The 16,596-nt window shown below is 53.3% G+C and overlaps 1 protein-coding gene across 3 annotated transcripts in view; it reads right to left on the bottom strand.

Moving 5' to 3' along the window:
- Window positions 1-15,230, bottom strand: part of PRKAG2 (protein kinase AMP-activated non-catalytic subunit gamma 2) — a 287,757-nt gene extending 272,527 nt beyond the window's left edge. For 2 of the 3 annotated variants that reach the window (XM_007469805.1, XM_007469806.1), the window contains exon 1: window positions 15,026-15,139. In XM_007469805.1, the coding sequence (XP_007469867.1) occupies window positions 15,026-15,139 (114 nt within the window). Of the gene's footprint in view, window positions 1-15,025 lie in introns of all 3 variants that reach the window. The other variant, XM_007469804.1, reaches the window with a different exon arrangement.
- Between the last annotated feature and the right edge of the window lie 1,366 nt (window positions 15,231-16,596).

Here is a 16,596-nt window from a genome sequence, read left to right as displayed (position 1 = left end):
CAGGAAGAGCTATGTGCTTGCTCCCCTTGGAAACCTATAGCTCCCTAAACAAAAGAAAACAAGGCAGCAGTAGTCAATCTTGATCTTGACCTTGAAGGTGGAGCCAGGCCCTTCTCCAGGGTTTTCACCCACGCACCAAGGGAAGCTGCTGGCAGGGCTGGCAGGGCGAGGTCTGCGGGACAGGGTCACAGGTTGCCCCGGGCACCCAAGCTTCGTGCCCAGAAGGGCCGCCAGCCCAGGGCTGTCCTGGCTCCATCAGAAGCTGAGGGCTTGTGACACTTTGTGTGTCTCTCCTGCGCCTGCTCAGCTGCTAACCCGCTGAGTGGACTCACCTCCCCAAACCTGCGTCCCCACTTGTTCGGCGACCATGCTGGGCAGGCTTGCTGCGTGGATCTGTGAGACCTGCCAGTCTCCTGCTGGCAGATTCCTTCTCCGGAATGTGGGAGAAAGATGTCATCTGGTGAAGGAATCCTCCTGTTTCCTTGGGGTCTGTATGAAATCCTCTGGGCCTTTCAAACCAACGCCATCTGACCCTCTTCTGTTCCAGGTAAGGGCGGTGGCCTAACATAATGCACCAGGGGATGCGGCCCCCTCCCTCACCAGTCCAGGGCTCAGCGTGTTGAACGATGCGCCCACTTAGACAGCAGTCATCTCGTGGTAGCAGAGGGGGCTCTGAGCTTTGCCCAAGTCAATGAAGCTGGGGGACGTGGGACTGGCATTACATCCCTCTGCCACGCAGTCCAAGATTCTTTCTATGGTGGCCCCCAGCCCTGCCTGCCGGGACATGGCTGGGAGGGGCAGGCAGTGGGTGGGCACCTGCAGTGTTGGCAGGCATCACAAAATCATGGGACGCTAGACCCGGAAGGGCCCTTCCAACCCCTAATGAGGCTCCATCTCCCCCATCAAAGGCTCTCATCCCTCCCTAAATAAGAACTATTAATTAGCAGCCTGAGAGGCGCCCCCAGGCCAGAGAGGCAGGCAGGGGCCACAAGCCGGAACTGTCAGCAGCTTTGGGCTGGTGCAGGGGTGCCTGCGGAGCTGGGAGGGCAAAAACACAGGCCGGAAAGTGTTTCCCCTTCGATCTTTGGGACAGAGATCACTGGCCCTTGCAGAAACGCACTTTATTCCTCCACTTCCACTCCCTGCCTGCGCACCCTCCTTTGTCCCATCCCCCTTCCCTGGCTCTGTCGCTGGCTCTCCCCCCTTCCACCCACGCTGCAGCGTGTTCCAGTCCATCCCTGCGCCGTAGGGGGTGAGAAACAGAAGCGCAGACTCTACGCAAGAGTGGCCCACGGCGCCCAAGGCCTTGACTGTGGAAGGTGGCGTAGGTCCCACCTCATACTGGAACGAGCTGAGGACACAGAGGCACAAAGGGAGCCCAGACCAGACCCCAGCCCCACAAAAGCCCCAACACTCACTCTCTGGAGTTGAGGTGCAAAATCCCCAGGAGAGCCTAAATGGCAGCTGCCCAAGGGGGTGAGGACAGACACACATTAACCCCAGAAGGCTAGCTGCTCAGCACCATCTCCTGGGCTGTCACATTCCAACGCAGGGGAGCACACGACCCCCCCAGAGCCAGCGACTCCCCTGGGGCCCTGCAGGCCCGAGGCAGATGGAGGGGGAGGTGGGAGAGATTGCGGGAGTCCCCAGGGGTGTTCCGCTCCCAGGTGGAGCTTGCCAGTTTCCATGTGCACACCCACCACCCAACTCTCAGCAGCCCCCCTCCCAAGACTTGGCCTTCAAGTTCCTGGCAAAGGCCACTTCCAACCACAGTCAGTTAAAGGCTCTACCTCTCAACCCCTGGGGCTCACACTGGCTTTCACTCTGGGGTCAAGGCTTCAGCCCTCTGGACTATTCCACTGTGAGTAAGGACATCTGTGGAACAAATCTGTAAACGTATTTAGCCAAAGCGCCACAAGGGATAAAGAGGAATGTACATTGAATTTACAATTAAAGAATCACTTCCACTGACAAGAATAAAATTCTGTTACTGTGGGACCATCCCAGAAATCCTGGAGTGGTATGGAAGCCACAGCTATATTCTTAGGGCGGTCTTCCCCACGGGCCCCTTTGTAGTGGAGAGGAAACCAGCATTCCTAGGGTACCACCCTCTTGCTTTTACCCAGGGATCTCATCTCATTCTCCCCCAAGCCCAGTGGGCAAAGTGGGGACTCTGGTCCACATTTTACAGGAGAGGAAACTGAGGCTCGGGAAGCACCAGTAAACTGCCCAAGTGGACACAGAAGCAATGATGGCATGAGAATTGCAAACTTGAGGTCTGACACCCAAACTCACCGCCCTCCACTGTGCCCCCCTTTTACAGAGCAGGTGAAAACCCGCATGTTTTCCCTGCTCCCACAAACGATTCTGTTCTCAAGAACCTAGCACAAGTGACAGCTAGGTCCAGACTGTTGCCGCAGTGGGTAGATGCTCCCACCTCCTACGGTTCGAAGGTCGTGAGGCCGAGGGGCTGGTGCCTGGCCTTGGACCCATCCACCACCCGCTCCCTCCCTGCTTGCTTGGCATCTTTCAGTCCAGGCGCTAGACCCGTTTCCAGTCAAAGGATTACTGTGTCATCTAGAATACCTCCTGGCAGATTTATGATGTTCTAACTAGTCAGTTAGCCGGAGCAAAAAGCCCAAATAACTTTCCCAGGTAGGAGATGGAGGGGAAAAAACAACTAACACAGTACCATTCCTGAAAATTACCCTTTCACTGAACCAACAAAACACGGTTTATCTGAAACTTTTCTCTTTCCGTCTTTGACCCCCGTAAGATTTGTAAACAGTTGAAAAAGCACCCAGCTTTTTCGGAATTAGTTCGTAGAGTTAACTAAGCATCTGGATTCTCAAAGACTCACGTTTTTTTCCTTCCCCGCGGTGTTGTTTGGCTTCTGCACTTTCTCTCCATCATTATCGGCATCAACGTGAGGGCTGCTCACATGGGAGATGGTTTCCTTGGGGTTGGGACAGGAAGATGTAGGGGCACACCATCCTCAAAAGAGCACAAGTTCTAACTAAGGAGACAAGGGTCCGGCCCCCACTCGCCCAATCTGGGACAGCTCTGAAGGGCCACCCCAGTTCCAGGGGGTCAGCTGAGGCCAGTTGTGACCACGCCACCATCCAGCTTCTCCCTCTGCCCCATTGGCTTTCTTTCCTTCCCCCACCACTGAAGGACCAAAGCTAGAGGCACAGAATCATTGGCTAAGAATAATTTTTAGGTGAAGGTAACAAAGATCGTTTCAGAGGCAGATCATCATTAAATGAGGAATATAACCAAATATGTCCATTCAACTTTAAGTCATATTTTATTATGGTCATAAACGCAGTGCCCGCACGCCAAGCCTATGGAGCTGTGCTCTGAACCTTCCCTGAAAACTGTCGTCACCACGTCTAGAGAAGGAGGGTGTGGATGGAGTGCGGAAGCCAGTGCAAGCCTGGAGCCTGGGTTCGCGCTCAAAGGGCTCCAAGATGGCTCACCGCTGCCCAAAGCTTTGATTTTGAGCCAGTGCAAAACAGAGCTGCTTTGAAAAATCGTTTTCTGATCTAAGCCGAGGTGCAGAGAGCTCTGCAGAGCGCCAGGCGGGCCAGGCAGACTGGGCTCCCCGGAAGCCCTCCTCACCTGCGCCACGAATGCCCACCTACCAGAAAGGGTCTCCTGTCTTCCCAACATTCCCCCGAGAAGAAAACCCGTGTTTTCCTGCCTGCTTTGCCACTGGCCAGTCACGTGACTCTGGAGGCGGCCTCATCTCTGCTCTCGGAGGCCACCACGCAGGCTCCAGGCCACTTCTGCACCTGGCGGGAAGACTCCCGGCCGGGTTCCTCCCTAAACCCAGTTTGGTACTGTGGCCCAGCATTTCCCTGTGTCTTTGAGCTGAGAATATTCTAATACCTGTGTCCTCAGGTCATTTCAGAAATCTCAAAATACACTTAACAAGCAAAGAAGAGTGGTGAAAAGTTACCTCTCCGTTCCCCTGGCACTGGCCTCTCCCCAAGGGCACAGCGGCTCCCCTGATGCTCATCCACCCTCAGTGATGAAAGGGTGGGGGACCTATCAAATGCCAGCCTCGGGAGGACCTGCGGTCCCCACCCTCGCTCACAGCCCCTGGACGCCCACCTGACCTTGGGACAAAGCAGTGTCCATACAATCATGGTGCCTGAGCCAAATGGAGACCTTAGACTGCAATCCTCTTTTTTATAGATATGACATAGAAAATTACTATCTAGCAATTATATGATTAATGATATTATTAAACATAATTTTAATTATACATCAACCTGTTTAAGGTCTTAATATATTAAGTATCTACTAGAAAGTAATATTTAACAATTATAATTAATATGTTATAATTGTAATACATAATGTAATATATAACATGTAATATGTTACATATAATTATATATAATATATGTGTATTGTTATATATAAATATATATTATATATAATTACATATAACAATATCACATAATTATATAGTAACAAGATTAATCTACTGATTATTATATAATATTAATATTATTAATTATTATATATGTATGTGAGAAAGATAAATGGGTTTTTTTTAAGATTTTTTTTTTTGACGTGGACCATTTTTAAAGTCTTTTTTGAATTTGTTACAGTAATTGCTTCTGTTTTATGCTTTGGTTTTTTGGCTGCGAGGCATGTGAGATCTTAGCACCCTGACCACGGATCGAACCTGCACTCCCTGCATTGGAAGGCGAAGTCTTAACCACTGGACCGCCAGGGAAGTCCCAAATGTTTGCTGTTTTAAGTCACTGTTTCGGGGTGTTTGGTAGCAAAAATGAACCGATGTGGTGACTTGTGCCACGGCTCCCCTGGAGACTCTGAGCCTTGTGAAGGTGGGGGCCGTGACCCTCCTGGTGGCAGTTTTACTCTCAGCCTTGCCTGGTGCTTGGCACGCAAAGAAAGGGCTTTTGGCGAATGTCTGGTAACTCAGTAAGAAGCAGCCCCGCAGTCATGGGACAGAGGACTCAGCGCAAGATTTCTTGATTCCTGGTTTGGTGTTCACTCTAATGCTCAGTTATTTAAAAAAATAAAAAATGAGAAAGAGCTAGAGAATAAGATCTATGAAATTATAAAAGGCAGATTATTTATCTTTGAGACGAGAAGGGTAAATAACAGCCTTCAATGTCCTTCATGTAAAAGGGAGCAAATAAAGACCTGGTTAACCCCAAGGGCAAACCCTTGGAAGGCAGCTTGCCAGACCAGGTATTTCGTTCTCCGTGTGCCCATCACAGGGGTGGTGTCTGTCCTGCCCAGCAGTCTTTCCTCCCACCCCAGGCTGCCTGGACCATTCACGGGCATCCAAACCCTGGGGCTGGGGCAGGGCAGAGCAGGGACATCAGAAACCCAACTAAACACCAGAACTTTCTTGGCAGGTTGGATTAGAATAGTTGTGAGCTGTGGACGGCCTCAAGTTCTTTCTCTGTGATAAGGATAATGACATCGATAATGACAATAATAGTATCTCACAGGGTTATTTTGGAGGTAAACAGAGACAGCTTACATAAGCATACACCTGGCACCTGGAGCAAATGCTCCATCGGTATTAGCTAAATCTGATGACAACGTGCTGTCCCAGAGAGTATCTGATCGTCAGTAATACTGATCGGTCATAGCCACCATGAACAAAACTACCCGTCGAGCAGCGTCTGAATTGCTAGGGTGCTCATTACACAATATCCTGTGGACAAGAATGCGGCTGGGGAACAGCATCGGAATAATCACAGTCCGCAGCTGTGCTGTGCAGGCAGGGAGCCTGTCGTATGAGGTCCCTGGGGCCCCCGTAACACAGTACCACAAACAAACCATGTGTACTTAAAACTACAGAAATTCTCTCACAGTTCTGGAGGCCAGAGCCTGAAATCTAGGTGCTGGCAGGACCACACTCCCTTGGAAACCTCCAGGGGAGGGTCCTCCCTTGCTTCTTCCAGTCTCTAGTAGCCCCAGGGTTCCTTGGCTTACGACAGTATCACTCCAGTCTCTCCTCTGTCTTCACATGATCTTCCTTCTGTGTCTCTGTATCCAAATTTCCCCCTTTTTATAAGGACGCCAGTCATACTGGTTTAGGGACCCAGCCTAACCTCATGGTAACCTGATTACATCTGCAAAGACCCTATTTCCAAATAAGGTCACGTTCACAGGTACCAAAGGTTAGGACTTCACCATAGCTTTGGGGGACACAGTTCAGCCCATGACCCTATTCACCTTTGTATCCTCAACACCTAGCACAGTACCTGGGAAACAGACATAAATGAGCTGACAGGTTTCCCAGTCCCAGCTCCAAAGGTGCCCAACTGTAAACATGGTCCCAGCAACCTAGCTCTCCATTTCTTTACAAACTGAATAGTTGGGGCCCCACTTCCTAAAATTCCGGCCCTGTCGTGTCCTTACTCCTGCAACCCCAGCACCAGCGGAGGTCACCCCAGTGCCACCTGCGCCTGGCTCTGCACCGAGTCCCCACCGGGGCCCCACAGGAGGCTGGCAGGGCTGCACGGCTCCCACAGCAAGGACCCGGCCTCAGCCGCATGGAAAAAAGGCTGGACTCCTGGGGTGACCAAGAGCAAATTGGTCTTTGTTGTACATTCATCAGCAACTTTGCTGCCAGGTCAGAGTATATCAAAACACAGAGGCCCTGGCATAAGCCCCAGAGCCTGGATGATATCTGATTGGTCTGTGACAAGCCATGAGTTGGCAGAGAAGGGCTTCCTGTCAACAGGAAGGAAAGGATGAGGATCAAATTATTTTCAACGTAGGCAGAAGAACAAAGAGATGAGATTTGGGTTGACCATTCCGATGCAGGGCTAAACCAGTCACACGTGAGAAACCTTCCTCCACTGGAGGGGAAGCCCGGCTGATTAACCCTCAACCATTTCCTCTGGTTCAGCTGCACACACCCTGCAGTGGGGGGTCTCTCTAAGAATTCACTGTGGTTAACCCTTGGGGATATAGCTTCACTCCCATGTGGCTCTGCCCATCTGACAGCAAGGTTACGGTCAATTGACCAAGCAAATTAAGGACTGTTTCAACTCAGCTGCGCAGCACTTCATCGGCCTTTGTCTGTCCCAAATTTAAAGACATTGACCACATTCTGACATTTGGTTCACTGTCCTGGGATATCAAGACAGGCTGGTTACTGTCTGGAAAGAACTGGGAGTCACACGCATTCACATGTGCTCATGCTCACTGTTCCGGGTCAGAGGGGCGTGGGCAGAGGAGAATGGGGGAACAGAGGGCTGGATTCTAACCCAGCTCTTCCAAGGGTCTGTGGCCTGTTCGGTGACCTGAGCAGCCCCGTAAAAGTGAAATCGTGTCCAGAAATAGACAGCGCTGGCAGTGAGCTGAAAATACCAAGACAGGAAAAGTAGAAGAAAATAGACAAGAAACAGCATCATTTAAGAGCACATTTATTTGTCCGGATGGTTTCAGAGGACACAACTGATGTCGAAGTTAAGTGAATGAAGTGTGAGCAGGTGAAAAGCCCTTGGCAAGTAAGAAGTGCTTCCAAGTCCTTTCCTGAGTCATACTTTGGTCTAAAGGGAAACCCCTGGGTGCAGATCAGCAACAGAATAGTTTTGCTGGGTTTTATTTCGGAAGGGCAGTTCAAAGAAAACAGGCAGGGGAAGATACTTGTGAAGCACTGAGAACCAGAACGAGTTTATGATGTGTGGAAAGATATAATATTGAACACACACTGTATTGGGCTGCTGCTTCTGCTTCTGGAACCTCAGTACTAGCGACGTCCTTTTGGAGCAATAATGATCCCGAATGTAAATGGTCGCATTTATCATTAGGTCACTATGCAGTGTTCAGAGCCTGGTTTACACAAGGATCTTGGACCCTCCGCAGACAGGTCCTGGGGGAGACTGGGAACAGGGCAGCAGAGGCTAGACTTGAATAAAGTGTCACCCAACCATGAAACAGGGAACGTACTTGTTCTCAGCTGGGCCATCTGTAAAGTGGGGACAAGAGGATGAGTTAGGGAATCCAGCCTGCATGTACGCCCAAAGTCACTGGACGTGATTCTGCAAATCCACGTGTTTTGAATGTGCTCTGCTTAGATCACCATGTGAGCTAGTCCACGGCGGTCTGTGCATGGTCTGCAGGTAGAGTCTTCAAGGACGGGGACCCCTAAATCTGTTCTCTGCCTGCCCATCCCCCCCCAGCCCAGCACTGGACTGTGTTTAACTGGCATTCAGCCAATGTGCAATGCCCACACTGCAGGAAGCCCACGCACTGTCAGCTGTGCTCTGCGAGCTGCAGAGAGGCATCCAGGCCTCATTTATAAACCCCGGAGCCACAGGAGAGTTCCGGGGGCTCTATCACTGAGTACCTTGACTTCTGAAGGTCCCAGTATCATACTCTCTGGGCCCTTCTGCAAATTTCTCCTGCAGATATTCAAATGCCACATCAACTTAGACACCTTTTACTAAGTTATAGGTTCCTATTTTAGATTTAACATTTATTGAGGGTTAATATTTTAGAAAGAGCTATAGGAAAAACACTTCTGCACCTTCGTAAAACTCTTGAAGATACGTACATGTATAAAATCTTTGTTTTTTCGTAGGATTCACACAATCACTTCTTTTAAGAATTTAGCACAAGAGGGCCTCCCTGGTGGCGCAGTGGTTGGGAATCCGCCTGCCAGTGCAGGGGAGATGGGTTCGAGCCTTGGTCTGCGAAGATCCTACATGCTGCACAGCAACTAAGAACCTGTGCTCAGGGCACCCAAGATGTACCAAACCACTGAAGGGCTAATTCAAGAAACACTGCAGTGAGGCCTAACAGGCTGACTCATATTGGGTTACTCAGGCTGGGGGCCTATCTGGACATTCATCTTTATTTGGGAGCCAGAAATATTCCACCTTTGTTTAACAGCAGCCAAGGATCTCTCTTCTCAATGACAGCTGAAAAAGTGCAGATGATAGATAGACAGATGGATAGATGGATAGACACACGGATACTTAGATGGGTGGATGGACAGATTGATAGAATAACTCACGGGGGCAGAAGAACAGATCAGTGTTATGCTGAGGAAGTTGGAAATCAATTGTTTTTTAAACCCCTGTAGGCACAGGAGTCACCTGGAGAACTTACCAGAAACAAAGAACCACAGATCCCACTCCCCAGAGACTCTGATTCAGCACTTCTGGGCTGACACCTAGGATTTTACATTTTAAACAGACACCGGGTGGTTCTGCTTAAGTTGGTCCACAAACTGCACTTTAAAAAACACTGCCCTGTGCTATGCGGCTGCTTCCCACTAGCTATCTACCTTACAGTTTGGTAGTGTTGTGACCACCTGGAGGGGTGGAATAGGGAGGGTGGGAGGGAGGGAGACGCAAGAGGGAAGAGATACGGGAACATATGTATATGTATAACTGATTCACTGTAATAAAGCAGAAACTAACACACCATTGTAAAGCAATTATACTCTAATAAACATGTAAAAAAAAAAAAAAGCCAGACACAAAAGGAAAAAAAAAACAAAACACTGCCCTAAACCCTAACCCAACAAATCTTGCTCAAGGTGGTACAAACTGACCAAGGTCAAGGCCAAGGTCAAAACTGACACACACACACACACACCACACACACACACACCACACACACACACACACACCCCGCCCAACACTGTGCCGCCCAGCATCCCCTTTCTCTTCACCGAGGCTTCAGTCCAGGGTGTTTCCATAGTGTATTGGGCAGTAAGCACTGCTGTCACTGGGTCCTCCAGTCCCCGGGGGCAGAAAGGCAGCTCCCATCCCCACCCACCGCCATGCACTGCCCTAGCAGAGGGGATATGATTGGATGGAGGCTACTGGTCACAGGCCCATGGCCAAGGTGAAGGGCGCTGGGCCTCCAGCAGCGTGAGGCCTCCCTCTGGAGACACCACAAGCAAAGGCATCCCTAGTGGCAGGCCCAAGCCAAGCTGTGTCTCCACAACCTTCTGGGACCGGCCAGCTGCCCCTAGCTCTATTTTTAGGTTGTCTCCAGGGTCTGTGAAGGATTTTTGGAGCACCTCTCCCAAGAGGCCTGGGGACTTGTGCATTCTGCCAGCAGTAAATATCGGGCCACGACCTCGGATCGAGTCTGACCCCCTCCAGCTGCCTCTGTCCCCACGGGCTCCTGTGCGGGTCCTTCTCTCCAAAGACCTCCCTACCCCCTTGGTCTCCTGCTCTGTCACTGGCTTGTGAAGAGTTCCAGAGACCAACAATACAGTCAACGACCCAGCCAACAGTCATCAACTAAAATATGTCTAAGATACATAAATTTCAGCATTATTATTATTATAATAGGAAAAATAATTTTTCTCGGACAAAAAGGAGGAAAGAACATGCTTACTCCCAGCAATGGCTTCTCTGGCAAAGTGCTAGCAGATTGCCACACACAGCTAGACTTCTAATGAGGTATTTTCTAAAAGCATTCCCACCACCCTGATTATTATTCCCACTTTACGGTACAGATGAAGGCTGAGGAAAGAGAACCCAGGCGAGGTGCCAACTCACCAGGACTCTGAGCACTACGCCCATCTCGCTACTTTTAAAGGCCCAGTGCAACCCCAAAGGAACCTGCACTCAGCCTTTCCTCTTCCTCCCCTCCCCCTCCCCTCCCCTCCCCCCCTCCACCTCTTAAGTTGGCTCTTCAAACTTGCAGGACACCATTCTGCGCCGGCCAAGAAAACAAGAGGGGGGGTTCTCTTCTCCTCTCCCCTCCTCTCCTCTCCTCTCCCCTCCCCTCCCCTCCCCTCCCCTCCTCTCCTCTCTCTCTTCTTTCCCCTGACAATATCAGAGAGGGTTTCCCATAAAGGCGATCCAAACTGAGACTAAAATCAAGCAAGGTTACACCCTCCATTAGGCCCAAGGGCCATTCTCCCTACGATAGAATTCAATGAATAAATTACTTTAGTTAGTAACTCTGGGTCTCCACTACCCACTGTCACCCAAGTCCCTAGTGTATCCCCTAAAATTGATTCCTCTTTTCTGGTGTCTCATGGCACAGCAGGCGCTATTGGTAGGAAGGCAGAGTGAAGATGGTTAAAGATAATCAGAGCCTAGGATGAAGGTTTGCAATGACTTCCCCCAACATCCTTGGTCATGGTTCTGTTTATGCACCAGATATGTGGGTGGAGACAGAGTCCAATCGTGTCCAAAAAGGACACAATCCAATTCAGTAAAAAGACAAGCTGCTTGGACACTGGAGGTCCCAGGAGGCCTCATCACTGTGAGTGTCACTGGACACCACCAAATGACCCCACCCACAGGACTGCCAGGCCACAGTGTCTTCCAGGAGTCACTCTTTAGAATCCCTAATGTCCTGGTGCATGCTGCCACCAGGCTAGTTCTCACAAAGCATTGTTTTCATCACCTTTAATTGCTTCTTAGTTTAAATCACCCCCCACCCAAAACAGTGAGACAACAACTTAGATTCAGTCATTTATCCCAGGGAGCAGGGCAAGTGAGGCAGGGAAGCCAGAACAGCCAGAAAGGGTGCATTATTGATGATCGGACCACCACTGTGGGCAACAGGGGCTGGGCCCTGCTGCGACCCTCTGAGACATCCTGCAGAACCCATGTCAGAACCATCACCCCCAGGGATAGGGAGGCTGCGGAACAGTCCCACCTGCATCCCTCCCTGCCTGAGGGTTGCCCCTTAGGGCATAATCCCGATCCCAGCATTTCCAGCCCAGCCTGTACTCAGGCTGAGCAAACTGCCCCTATTCAGGAGGGTTCCTTCAGGAGCAAGAAAGACACAGTGAGAAACTGTGGTGTGGAGCGGAGCTGTCCAGCAAGGCTGCGGAGAACGCTGGGTGGGCTACGGGCACACGGGGCAGGGCACCAACAGCATCTACTGCAGCTTCTCAGTGGCTTCAGGGGACATCCTCATCCCCAGGCCTACCTTCCAGGGAGGGCTGCCAGAGAAGATACAGGACACCAGTTAAACTGGGATTTCAGATAACGATGGGTATTTTTTAGTATAAGTTTATCCCAAATGGTGCCTGGCACATTCATATACTAAGAAGTTGTTCATTGTTTAAAATTCTAATTTAACTGGGCATTTAGTTTAGTTTTGTTTTCGGTACGCGGGCCTCTCACTGTTGTGGCCTCTCCCGTTGCGGAGCACAGGCTCCGGACACGCAGGCTCAGCGGCCGTGGCTCACGGGCCCAGCCGCTCCGCGGCATGTGGGATCTTCCCGGACCGGGGCACAAACCCGTGTCCCCTGCATCGGCAGGCGGACTCTCAACCACTGCGCCATCAGGGAAGCCTGCATTTATTATTTTTATTTGCTAAATCATGCAATCCTCTCCTTGATCTGGCCTTGATGTATTTCTGATCACTCTGATTCTCGAACGCTTTCTTCCATGAAAAGGGGCTGTTCCCTGGAGTTGGAAGCAGTCCTCCAACTCCCCGACTCCATGGGGGTGCTCAAGCTGGTTCCCTGGCAGGGGTAACCCCTGCCATGTCTCTGTCCTGCCTACCACCTCTGGGTCTCTAATGTCTCTCTGAACATGTCTATGTCCTGCCACCTCTCCCTTCTCTCCCCTCTGAAAGCAGGTACTGCCTGCACTGGTCACCTTGTGCCCTTGGGTCATCTGCTAACATCTGTCTGAATGCTGTATTTTCCCAGCTAGAGTGTAACTCTCACCCAACCCAGCACAAGGATCAATAGGTAATTACTAGTTGGTTAGTGAGAAGACCCCCCCCAGTCCCCCCCCAGCAAATGCAAGCCCTGTGAGGGTAGAGACAGAGCCCCTCTCATTCCCCCCTGGATCTCACCATCAAGCAGCACAGCACACGTGTCGTGGAATAATTGAGTGAACAGAACTTTCTGTAAGGGCTGCATCACGCCAAGAACGTTGTCTAAATCAGCCAAAGACATCACTAGCAGCAGGAAAGCTGGTCGGAGTATTCCGACTATATCGTGGCTTTTCTGCCTTCACAGCCTGGCTGCTCACTCCCTTTCCGGGTTCTGGATTCTGTCCTACACCACCTCTGGAGAGCACCCCACACATACTCCTATTTTAGACCGGCCTCACCAAACGTAAATACGATATGGCCTGGGCACTGGGCAATGTCATTTTCTTTTCTCTCTCTTTTAAATTACGTGCTCTGATGTAGATGTAATAGCCATGCATTCATATAACACTTTGTATTAGTAAGAGCTTTCTCATGAGTTATTTTATTTCAACATCCCTGAAAAGTAGGCAAAGCAGAATTATTATCTGTTTGACAAATGGGAGAAGCTGAGTGGTTAAATGGCTCAGCCAAGCGATGACTGCCGAGGGAGGTTAGGAGTACCTGTGTCTAACTTTTTTTTTTTTTTTTTTACTGCCTCATATATTAGCATCATCTTCCTTTCTAACCCTTTGCTTATAAAACATATTTTGCGGTACCTGGGCCTCTCACTGTTGTGGCCTCTCCCGTTGCGGAGCACAGGCTCCGGACGCGCAGGCTCAGCGGCCATGGCTCACGGGCCCAGCCGCTCCGCGCGGCACGTGGGATCTTCCCGGACCGGGGCACGAACCCGCGTCCCCTGCATCGGCAGGCGGACTCTCAACCACTGCGCCACCAGGGAAGCCCGTGTCTAACTTTTTATTTACAAACATGGCTTAAAATGTCTCACATTAACAATGTAAACAGGAATATCTCATTTTCATATAGAATGTTTACTCAAAGGAATGCTTATTCCTGCATATTTGGGACATCCCCCTGGTGGTCACACAGCAGGCAGGGGTCCAGTCACCTGCTCCCTGAGCTTTCCCCTGCCAGGGAGGGCTGGCCACCCTTCGCCACTGGGGGCTGCTCCCATCAGATGTCTGGGGCTCCCGGGGCTCCCTACCCTTCCTGGCCAATGTGTGCACACAGGCCTGGGAAGGAGGAACTGCGGTCAACAAACACAGGAGTGAAGTGCCTAAGGAGGTTCGCAGCAGAAAGTGCGTGACCAGCTGCCCTCCCCCAGGCCCCATGCTGTCAGGAAGGATTAGCTTTAAAGAGGTGTCTTTAACAAGGGTCATCGGAGACAGCCCTGGAGAGTGGGACTCACCGCGCACCCCCAACCCGTGCCCAAGACTCTCATCCGTGATTAAAACTGCATTTTCCATGGAGCCCTCGTGTGTGTGTGTGTGTGTGTGTGTGTGTGTGTGTGTGTACATTTACTTGGTTGGTGAAGGTTGGGGTGTGTGACCCAGTTGGGGGTTTCCTTCCGGTGCAGGTAAGGGCTGCGCCGCACGTCCCCCCACGGGGAGGCTAGGGAAGGCTTTGGCGGCCACGGGCTACCTGGGCAGGCAAAGCGCAGGGTGGCCGCACGACCCCGCCCCCCGCTCCCTCCAGCTGGACAAAGTCAAGCAGCAGACCGATCGATGTCGCCAAAGTCCGGGCCCGGCTGCCGGCGTCGCCAGGGCTGAAGTTCGCGAGGGCCCTGCCCGCCTTAGGCAGTCCCGAGCGCCCAAGGGCCTGAAAGGTGCTCCCAGGGTCAGGCAAAGGGGCCAGCTGCAGAGGAGTCTCCGGCCCCCGGCCCAGAGTCACCCGAGGGAAACTGGGGAGCAGGGGGTGTCCATTTGAGGGCGCAGCTACACAGCCAACGCCCCCCTCCCCCGCTGTCCCCACCCACTGCCCCTCCCCTCAGTCTCGGGCAGCGGCGCGCGGCTCCACCTCTCCGGAGCGCAGTCCACACTGTCCTTTTCCAACAAAACAACGCTACGCACCGCCCCTCCGCCCCCGCCCCAGCACCCGCACCCGGCGGGATCCAGTGCTGTGCACAGCCCGCCCCGCAGCTCCCGCCCCCGCCGCAGACGGTCGCCGAGCCCCGGCCGCACGCGTGTGGGAAGAGGGATGGAGCCCGGGCACAGCGGCCCAGCTCGGCCCTGCGCCTCCACCCTTCCCCAAGCCGCCCGAAGTGACAGGAGGGGCACGCACGGCGCGCGCCGGGCGTCCCGCGTTAACCGCTTCCGCACCGGGTCGGAGCGACGCGAGGGTGGGGGGCCGGGGCCGGCGGGGTGGGACTCACCGGAATGTGCACTCGCAGCGAGCGCCGCTTCTGGCTGCTGTTCTTCTTGCCGCTGCTCCCGCCGGGGCTGGAAACATCCTTCTTTTTCTTGGTGTCCATGGCCGCGCTTCCCATAACTTTAACCAGAAGTTAATTCCGGGTGACTCGTTCCTGGAATTCGGTCCTCTCCTTCCCAGCCCGGCCCCAGCCGTCGGCCGCGAGCCGCACGCGCTGTTTACTGTCCTTGCACCCTGAAGACACCGCGTGGGGACTTCCGCGGGGAGGGAAGGTGGAGCTGGGGTGGCGGTCGGCGGGAGCGCCGAGTTCACGTGTCCTCTTCCTCCTACGGGCTCTTCGGATGCAAAATCAAAGCCAGAGGCTGTCCTGGTTCTGGTTTCTCGCCGGGCTACGCGTGGCAGAGGTCTCCCGCTGGGTGACAAAGTTTTCTTCCTTTTGCAAAGCGAAGCAACATTTTCCACCCTCTCGGCTCCTCCCACAGATTCCCAGAGGTTATCAGAAAGGCAGGTGCAATTAAACACGGCAATTTGGGAAGCAGCCCTCCTATGCCTATGCCTAAGTGGAAAATCTGGCGAGAGCCAGACGGTTTGTATGTTTATATGACCCTCCACCGGAGAATAAACCAGCCCGCAGCCTGGAAATAGGTCCGTCCTCCTTTCTGGGCGAGAGGGAGGGAGGGAGGAGGGGAAGAGGAGGTGCAAGCGCTAACACTCTTCGCAACTGGGCTGAAGCTCGACTGCGAGCACGAGTTCTGGCGGCCGCCCTGCCGGCCGGAGGGCGTGCGGGAGCCCCGCAGGGAGCTGAGGGTAGGCGCCCGTTCCGTTCCGCCGCCTCGCCGCGGCCCGGGGTCCCGAGGGGTCAACGAAGGGCCGGGCCTGGCACCGACGCAGGCTCGCTGGGCGGTGGACGGCGGCGTGCCTCGAACAGGAAGTGCGCGGCGTGCGGCGCGCCCTCCCGCTCCGCCCGCCGACCCCCGCCGCCCCCTGCGGCCGCGGCGGCGCGGGACTCGCTCCGAGATGATTTCTGATTCGTGTCGTCCCCCAGTGTCTGTTTATGCCTCACCCCCTGAAACACGCACACGCGCCCTGTGCCCCGCAGACCCGGCTGCGGCGGAAGCGCGGGTTTCGGTGGGATGCGCGCTGACCCGCACGTGCTTCTCGGAAAACCGCGGCCCGGGGCCCTCCCCGCCGGCGTGCGGACCTGAATGCGCAATGAGAGCGGGCGGAGTGCGGGTTTTCACCCCCACCCCGCCGTACCCCACCCCACCCGGCTTTGCTCAGGTTCACCAGGGGATCGGCGGAAAGTGTCGGGCGCGGAGTCAGCAGCCCGGCGCCGCCGCGAACGCGGGGCTCCTAAGACTGCGGAAGAAAAGGTGGAGGCGAGGGCGGTAAACCCTGCGCGAGTCCCCCACGCGCTGCCACGGTCTCAGCCACCGCGTTGCCCGTCTGGCACCGCCCGTAGCCAAGGGCCGGTGGGGCGTTCTCCCGGGTGGCTGTGCGCCCCCCACCCGCCGAGGTGGGCCCCAGGCCGCGGTTTTCCGATGGCGCGATCCTCACCCCCCAGCCCCCTGCCCG

This window comes from Lipotes vexillifer, unplaced genomic scaffold (assembly GCF_000442215.2).
Source record: "Lipotes vexillifer unplaced genomic scaffold, Lipotes_vexillifer_v1.1 scaffold472, whole genome shotgun sequence".
Lineage (NCBI taxonomy): Eukaryota > Metazoa > Chordata > Mammalia > Artiodactyla > Lipotidae > Lipotes > Lipotes vexillifer.
The sequence above is the reverse complement of the archived record's forward strand: the minus strand, read 5'-3'. Positions and strand labels throughout refer to the sequence as shown.